Consider the following 9458-nt stretch of genomic DNA (forward strand, 5'->3'; position numbering starts at 1 on the left):
ACTGAACAATCGGTTGCTATGACGTGCGCTGACCACCAGGGGGTGCGCGCGGCACATGGCAGGCATTGGTTGCGGTGAGATGGTGGAGCAGGTGAGCGGGGGCACCAGACCAAGGTGCCAGTTGCTGTCATTGGGGCGAGCCTCTGGCGGTTACTAAAAATTCTTTGCTCCCTCACGCCATGGTCCCGCCCGGCGTTCGCACTCACTGCTGGCTCTGGAGCCACCACTCGCACCCACTGCCAGCACTGGCCCCACTCGCACCCGCTGCTGACATCAGCCCCAATCGCTCCACGCTGTCAGCGGTTGCAAGCGGGGCTGTAGCTGTCAGCACATGGGAGTGGTGGCGGTGGGAGCGGGGCTGCTGGTAGATAGGGAACCCGGGGCCACAGTGGAAGGGGCTGGGTGGGGGCACAGAGGATGGGCCAAGACCCACCCCTGTGCCCACCGCAGTCTCGTGGCCCACAGTTCCTTTCAAGGTGCACGAATTCGTGCACTGGGCCCCTAGTCTATATATATAAAAGCCTAAGCAACTATCTGACCTTCCGAACAGTAGCTATGATGCTCACTGACCGCCAAAGGGCAGATGCTCAATGCACAGGCATGGAAACATGGAACAGACTGATGAATCTCAGAGGGAAGGGGGAGGGCAGGAAGATATTAATCAAAGATCTTATATGCATACAAGAGGCCTGTTGCACTGGTGGGGTCCTTTGGCCTGGCCTGTGGGGATCGGGCCAAAACCGGCAGTCCGACAGTCTAATAAGAGACCATGTGGCACTATAGCAGGTTGGTTAAAAGAAGTGTTATAGGCAGAAATCTCTAAAGAACCTACTTTCAGGGAGGTTTGGTTACATAGTATGGATTAGGTGGATATTTTTATGGCAGATAAAAATGATATAATTCTTAAAGCTAGGTTTGTGTTTCCTTGGATAGAGAATTGGGGCTTATATAGAAAATAAAAAAGATAATAAATTCTTTAAGTTCATATCAATTATAATTTATAATATCTCTTAAAAATGCCTTTTGACTTTTATACAATACTAGAGGACCGGTGCACAACATTTATGCACTGGGGGGGGGGGGGGGGGGGTACCTCAGCCCAGCCTGTGCCCTCTTATAGTTTGGGACCTCTCAGGGGATGTCTGCCTGCCAGCTTCGGCCCATTCCCCGCAGGCGGACATCCTCCAAGGGGTCCTTAGTGCTGCCACAGAGGCAGGAGAGGCTCCTGCCACCACTGCTGCACTTGCCAGCATGAAGCTGGCTCCTGGCTGAGCAGTGCTCCCCCTGCAGGAGCACACTGACCACCAGGGGGCAGCTCCTGCATTGAGCGTCTACCCCTTGGTGGTCAGTGTGAGTCATAGAGACCGACTGTTCTGCCGTTCAGTCAATTTGCATATGAGGGTTTTATTATATAGGATCATGAATTTGATATAAGTAAATAAGATTTTTAAATTTCATGTTCTGCAGGAATTGCACTGGTTCTACTATTTCTAACCAGATATTTTTTAAGCCAACATTTTCACATCCATCCATCCATCTATCTAAAAGTCTAAATCTATCTATCTAAAAGTCTAAGTGACCGTCTGACTGTTAGCTATGACGTGCACTAACCACCAGGGGGCAGGCGCTCAACCCACAGGTATGGAAACATGGAACAGACTGATGAATCTCAGAGGGAAGGGGGTGGGGGGAGGGCAGGAAGAGATTAACCAAAGATCTTATATGCATACTAGAGGCCTGGTGCACCAGTGGGGTCCCTCGGCCTGGCCTGTGGGGAAACCAGCAGTCTGACATCCCCCAAGGGGTCCTGGATTCCAAGAGGGTGCAGGCCAGGCCAAGGGACCCTAACAGTGCATGAATCCGTGCATCAGGTCTCTAGTAATAAATCCTGGGATTTAATCCTATTTTAATTGAATATCTTAGTTTTTCCACATAACAGATGCAAAGAATATAAATTTACCTTAAAAGTTATTAGGAAAAAAAGAGCACAGCTATTTTCTTAACATCAATTACAAGATACTATTATCCTGGTTAAATTGTATGTATCTTTATGTATTTAAAAATAGTCTCTAACACTGCTTCTGTCAGTTTGATTAAATATAATTTCACATCTATCTATTTACCTATCTATCTAGCCATCCATGCAAGTATAAGTCTCCCTTAAATACTTCATATGCAAATGTACTGAATCACAACCAATGCTCAATGCCAAGTTTTGTCAAGTTCCAAAATTATTGGTGTTATGTGGATCTGCTGTACAAATACACTATTTCTAAAAGGCTCAGCCCTCAGGCAGGAGGACAAGGCATATGGCAGGGCATGTGATCAGTGAGGAGCTGTCAGTTACTGACCTGAGCCTCAGGCCAGAGAAGACTTCCACAGAGACCGGCTGAGCTACGTCCCCAGAACTCCTGGCGGCCTCCACACCCTGATCTCTAGTCATCCAACTAGGTTTGTTCCCAGGAGTCATTCGGAGTGGTTGGGAGGGTGCACATATCATCTTTGAAGGTGAGCTTTTGGGCTCTAGAAAATTAACATAAAAATTAAGTGAAAAGAAAACCACACTGATAACTACAACATTTTTAACAGAGCTGTTCTTTTTTTCATCTATCATACAATAACCAAATATTGAGAGAACAAAGGAAGCCTACAAGATCATTTCTGTACTACCCTCAAATCTCTGTAATGATGAAAATGTTTGATACTGGTGGTGTCTAATACCTGCTGCCACTGATTACTTATAATTGACGATTGTTTCTAAGGAAATGAATATCTAACTTAATTAAATAAAATTTAAAGTGACACGTGGCTAGTAACTGCTATATTAGATAGTGCCAATCCCCAAACACTGTTCCTCGCCTGGCCAGTGTGGCTCAGTAGTTAAGCATTGACCTATGAACCAGGAGATCACAGCTTGATTCCTGGTCAGGACACATGCCCAGATTGCGGACTCGATCCCTGGTAGGGGTTGTGCAGGAGGCAGCCAAACAATGATTATCTTTCATCATTGATGTTTCTATCTCTCTCCTTTCCTTTACTCTCTGAAACTAAAGTGTGTGTGTGTGTGTGTGTGTGTGTGTGTGTGCGCGTGTGCGTGTGTGTGTGTATTTAAAAAAGCAAACAAAACCAAAATACCTTTCTTCTGCAAAGACATTTATTGAGTATTCACCACATATGGAGCACTGTGGTAGATTTTATGAGGGAGCAAGAGCTCTCCTTCAGAATTCCATAATTAATGGATATTTGTGCACAGATCAAATTCCACCTGAAGAAAACCCAAAGTTCACTTCTTTCCTTGTTTGTTTCATTTCATTTCAATCCATTCCATTTTGTTCGTGGGGGAAGGGGAATTGGGGATGATCCAAGTATTCTACTGACAAGGCTACTTTTCCTATTTTAGAAGTATTTGATAGTGCTCCTGAAGGTCAGAAAGTTTGAGTATTTTCCTTAATAAAATATCACTTTCTCTTCAACCAGATTTTTGTTTACCCTCAGAGAGACTTTGGATCACTGCTTCCATACTAGGGCCAGGGCAACCCTGAACTTTAGAATCTCTAGAAACCATGTCCATGTCCCACCCCTCAAAACTGAATTCTGGAAGCTACCTAATGAAATACCTTAGTAATGCCAAAGGTCCTAACGGGATGGACACTACTCACAAATAGATATGTAAAGTATAAATTTGTTGTCAAATAAATATGAACACTCAGAGGCTGCAACTATTCTCTACTATTGTCCCACATATCAATGCTATTCAAAAGGGCCTTTTTAATCTCCCGTGGTCAAAAAAATACTGCTTACTCTCAGCTATGTTATCTACAGACCATTTTGTCTTCCAAAGAATAATCACTTTGGGCAAACTGAGGCAATACAACAAAATCAATAGAGAGCTTATAAATCTCTTTCATTTTATTGTGTGTGTATATATGTGTGTGCTGAAATAGGCTTTTATTTGAATACTATTTCAGACTACTGGCAAAGAAAATTTTTCTCAAGAATGGACATTCTAATTTAATACAACCTAACTTCAAATAAAACCTGATTACTTTATAAGAGAACCTATGCCTCAATCTGACAAGTCAAAAGATTAAATCTCTAGACTGCTAGCCTGAGATCCAGTGGTTAATTTTTACTAGAGTTAAAAAAAAAATTCAACCCAGGAAGTGTTTAGTACATACTACTCTCTGCCTAAAAATTTTCTAAGCACTTTGAGATGTGGAGAAAGAGTACATAATAGAGCATATGGTTCCAATTCCCAAGAAACTTTTTTCAGGGGGCAGATGAAGCAGACACACACACACACACACACACACACACACACACACAATAGTGCCAAAATATATTTTCAACAGAATCAGAGTAGTGAGAAACCAGGAGGCCTTGAGTACTTCACCTGCAGGTGAAACTTTTGGTGTCCGAGCCACTCGCTTGGTTTTTGGTAGAGTAGGGACATCAAGCTCTGCAGAAAAGCATGTCGACTCCTGAATTCTCCGAACTTGTTTCTCCTTAAGAGGGGGGCGTGGAGACTTCTCTACTTGATTAAAAGTAAAAGAAATTAGTAATGAAAGTTTAGAAAGGGGCTCAGGAGCAGTTTTATCAGGAATTGGATGCAGAAATGTTATAATTTCTTAATATAAGAAATGCATACTTTTACTAGAATTACAGTCTGATTACCAGATTTATGTGGACAGGCTGGACTTGTAGGCTGTTTAATTGTCGCCATTTTTAGCTGCTCTTGTAAAGATTTCATTTGCTCTTGCAACTTCCTTAACTCATCTAGAGGGAAAAATAATAACTTAAGAAGCAAACCAGAAGAAGTATTATACATGACAGAAGTGCTGGAATTATTTTTGGTGTCCACCCATCTTCCCCCTAAACCTCGAGACCCACAATACAATCACATACTAAGAACTCAATTAACTTTTACACTTCGAAGGGGTCCCTTTAGAGAAATAAACTTATTTCCAGTAATCAAGCCTCTAATGCCAAAGCTACTTATGAATTTGTACTACTGACAGTTATCATAGATACCTACCTACAGTTTTTAGGAATCAAAACATTAATATTACAGAATATCATAACTAATACAACAAATGCTTGGTCCTGTATCAGAAGAAACTGCCAACCATGAAATTTTATTATAATTTAAAAATATAAGAGAAGATGCCAGGAATAAGAAAAGTAGACTTCTCAAAGCTTCTGTTCAGAAATGGTCTCCTGCTCAAATAGAATGTGCAATAGCTTTTATAGTCTTGTGTCTGGCACCATTTGCATATAAATTCCAAAGTAATTTTTTCATAATAAGCATGAAAAGTGTTAGAGTCACCCTGTGAAGGACCAACTATAGTTGGCTGTCCCTGATACATATATACGTTGCTGGCTGGCTATCGCTTTGTGTGCTGAAATGCTGGCCTTAAATGTTTGATATACTAACTCAGACAATTTTTTTTTTTTTACAAAGTCATTTATCTCCACTCTTGACTCAACAGTTATCTTAATGAAAACTGTCAGACTGGTGGTATTCTTCTAGTCTAGAGAAAGCAAGTAGTTAGGGCACCTTGTAACTCTTGATTAGTTTTCCCTTGATTGAGAGCAGGAGCAGGGAGGGCTCTGTTTTTAGTTGACTGTAATGCAGGAACTTCTTCATCTGATAAGTCCTCCGTATCTCCAAAGAGAGTAGCCAAATTTTCTTTTTGGTCTTGAGTCTTTTCCACTTCACCATCATCAGCCTCCTCTGTGTAAGATTCACCATCACCATCAGCATCGAAGAGCTCATCAAATGTATCAGGTTTACCATCATCCTGGGTGGAAGGGTGGCTCTCTTCTGAATGACAATCCAAGGCTGACTCATTCTCTTCCAGTAGTGAGGTCAACAGAGACAGTTCATCTTCACCCACTAGGGGAAAAAGAAGAAAAAGGAGAGAAAATAAGCCTATCTGAGAACTGCTAATGAAAGCATAGTTAATTAAAACATTCAACATTTATAACGCAATTAAAATGACTATAAATTTAACCAATTTTCCTGGTATAATCACTAGTCTTATCTCTACCTTCTCTCTTCCTAAGTGCTTCTTGGAGGGCTCTGGGCTAAGGAAGAAGGGGCCAATATCTGCTTAGTAATCACACTGGGCCAGCCTGGCCAGGGGGAGGGGACATGGGCGGTTAGGCAGGCGGGGACAATTTGCATATTAGCCTTTTATTATATAGGATATACACTGAGTGGCCGATTATTATGCGTTCAGAGATCATAATAATCTGGCCACTCAGTGTATATTTAGGCCCTAGATGTATATAGTTCCCCAGTTTTTTAAAAAATTATTTTTTAAAAATATATTTTTTATTGATTTCAGAGAGGAAGGGAGAGGGAGAGATAGAAACATCAATGATGAGAATCATTGATTGCCTGCCTCCTGCACATCCCCCACCAGGGATCAAGCCCACAACCTGGGCATGTGCACTGACGGGGAATTGAGCTGTGATTTCCTGGTTCATAGGTTGATGCTCACCCACTGAACCACACTGGCCGGGCTATTTCTCCATTTTTTAATTGTTTGAGCAATTTTTTAAAAACATAGATAGGTACATACAATTACATAAAAAGTGCTCATATCCCACTCGGCCAGTGTGGCTCAGTGTCGACCTATGAACCAGGAGGCCAGTTTGATTCCCAGTCAGGGCACATGAGGGGTTTGCAGGCTTGACCCCCAATGGGTGGGCATGCAGGAAGCAGCTGATCGATGATTCTCTTTCATCACTGATGTTTTTATCGTTTTCCCTCTCCCTTTCTCTATGAAATCAATTAAAAATATATATATTTTTAAAAATACTCGTATTCCATCACCGAGAATTAGCCACCACTAACATTTTGTCAGGTTTTCTTTTGACCTTTACATTAATTTTTTAAAAGCTTAAAACAAACAAACAAAAAATACTTATGCCAAATCTTATTCCAACTCCATATCACTACCTCCGGGCCCCACTACAACCACTATCATAATTTTGGTATACCATTCTAGTCAATTTTTCAAACTTTGAACAAATATATAGATACTTATAACTAATACACAGTATTTGGTTGTTTTACAAATATCTATATAAATTGTTTCATACTATATTACTCTGTATCCTGTTTTCCTTCAGGATACAGAAAGATTGCATGTAAGACTGATCCAAATCAAAACATATACTTATTTCTTTCAATTGCTGTTTAGTAGTCCACGATAAGTATGTATCACATTTTATTAATTCATTTTCCAATAAAGAATATATAAGCTATTTCCAATATTTTCACACTACAAAGTATGCTATAATCATGCATACACCTTGTACATGTGTAAGAGTTTCTTGGAAATACATATCAAAGGTGAAAGTCCTGGATTTTTGGGAATGCACATTTTCCAAATTTACTTGACACTGCCAAATTGTTCTCAAAGTGGTTGTACTCTCACTAGCATTGTAGTCAAGTACCATTTCTCCCTACCCCCTCACCAATATCTGATAGGTCACCTAAGATATTTTGCCAACCTGCTGGATCATTTTAAAAGGCAGGTAGCTCATTGTTTTGATTTGCATTACTAGGATTACTAGTTGAGGTAAATTCTTGCTTATGTTAACTGGCCAGTGGATTTCTTCCTTTTTTGATTTGTCTATTTTCTTTGCTCGTTTTTTCCCTGTTCAGGCACTATTCCTTTATGAAACCAGAAGCATTTAAAGCAAAAACGTTAAGGATATTTCACTCCCTCACTGGAAAGACAGGAGGTGAAGTCCAGGCAGGGCAGGGGACTGTGGTTAAACAGGTCAGCACAGGAGCCTGGGCTAGGATGGAGAGGTCTAGATCAGGAAATCAGTATCCTTTCTACTGCTGTACACTCCCATACCAGATGGGAAAGAGCCAACAGCCAAATTTAAGGCCTAGAATTTAACGCAAGGGTCTGAAGCTTAAAGTCAGAGGTTGTAAAACAATTAGTTTTGAATGCTTAGTCCACAGACTCTAGGATGACAGAGTGCAGCAAGAGAGAAGAGGCAATCCGCTCCCTGTGCTCCAGGTGAGATGGTCACATCCTGGCAAGGGAGCCTCTCTTGTTCCCAGCTGCTGTAGAGAGCACCCCCCAAGAAGAGGCCTTGGCCCACACCACTGGGAGTCACGAGTGAAAAATGTTACCTCGTGGCTCCATACTCTTGGCCTTGAACTCACCTTCTTTCATGAGAGCAATCAGACTAATCCATGATGCCACTATCCCAGGTTATCTCAATCACCACCAAAAATCATGTTTTCCTGATGTTACGTTGACCCATTTTCCTGCCTTCTTACTCACAAACCTCTGGGATCTGCTATCTGGAACTCAGAATCTACTACCAGCAAGTTTCTCTATACCCCCAGTGGCTGTTAGAAATCAAGCTGCCCCTTGAGTGGAATTTGTTTAACTGCACACACCTCATACTGCAAATGATAGAACAGTGTCCAGCACACACCAGCCATTCTATATAATAAAAGCCTAATATGCACATTGTCCCCTTGACCGAGAGTTTGACTGGGAGTTCAACCGCTTGCTATGATGTGCGCTCAGCACCGGGCATTGGCAATGTGGTGTTGGCAGCGGGCTGTGAGAGCAGGACCACGGCTGGATGGTGGAGCAGGTGAACAGGCGGCGCCAGGCCAAGTCGGGTGCGAGCAGGGGCCCAACTGCCCCGCAGACTGTGACCAGAGGTGATCACCTAATCAGGGCTGAGCTGGGGATGGGGAACTGGGGATGAGTGGCGGCGACCAACCTCCTGTGGTGGCGGGGACTGTGACCTCACGCTGGCTACCTGGGGGGAGGGGTGATGGGACGGAGGTGCAGTGAGAATGCGGGGTGTCCACCAAGCTCACTCTCATCCCCCCTGCTACCCTCCTCTGGGACGCCAGGGCTCGTATGCCAGGAAAGCCCCTCGTTCAGGTACCAGGAGCCCACGAAGAGCCCGCCCCGCACCCGCATGGCCTCTTCTGGGTGAGCAGGGCCACAGCCGCCGGTCGGGCTCCCTGTGGGTTTGCGCAGGAGCCGGTCTGCGAGGCCAGCTGGGAGAGAGCGCGCTGCCTGTCAGGCTTCTGTGTGGCGCCGCTGGGTGGCCTAGAGGCCCGTGCTGTGCCCTGGCCCGTGGCGTCTGGCCGCACTCACTGCATCTCTGCGTGGGGACTCGGGAGCTGTGACTCAGGCGGAAGAGGGCGCACAAGGGCCTGGGGGCCCAGGTGCTGCCCAGGGCTCAGAGGTCAGCTGGGACCTGCCCTTCCACGCCAGACACTCGTGCTTCCCTCACCCGCCAAGCCTAGGGACCACACCCGTGCACGAATGTCGTGCACTGGGCCTCTAGTGTCATAAATAGTTGGTAATCAACTCAAGGGCCCTGATGTCTTCTTGCTTATCACTGTCACTCTAAAACTATTAACCTTTCTTCAAAACCACACAACATGACATCAGATT

General features: G+C 43.7%; 1 protein-coding gene across 1 annotated transcript in view; it reads right to left on the reverse strand.

The window, feature by feature from the left end:
* The window catches only part of MCM10 (minichromosome maintenance 10 replication initiation factor), a 30988-nt gene extending 22013 nt beyond the window's left edge, over nucleotides 1-8975 (reverse strand). The window contains exons 1-5 of the mRNA XM_054715654.1: nucleotides 8870-8975; nucleotides 5558-5896; nucleotides 4675-4776; nucleotides 4394-4534; nucleotides 2352-2523 (exon numbers count right to left, since the gene is read on the reverse strand). Coding sequence (XP_054571629.1) covers nucleotides 2352-2523; nucleotides 4394-4534; nucleotides 4675-4776; nucleotides 5558-5896; nucleotides 8870-8975 — 860 coding nt within the window. The remainder of the gene's footprint in view (nucleotides 1-2351; nucleotides 2524-4393; nucleotides 4535-4674; nucleotides 4777-5557; nucleotides 5897-8869) is intronic.
* Between the last annotated feature and the right edge of the window lie 483 nt (nucleotides 8976-9458).

This window comes from Eptesicus fuscus, chromosome 5, assembly GCF_027574615.1.
Source record: "Eptesicus fuscus isolate TK198812 chromosome 5, DD_ASM_mEF_20220401, whole genome shotgun sequence".
Lineage (NCBI taxonomy): Eukaryota > Metazoa > Chordata > Mammalia > Chiroptera > Vespertilionidae > Eptesicus > Eptesicus fuscus.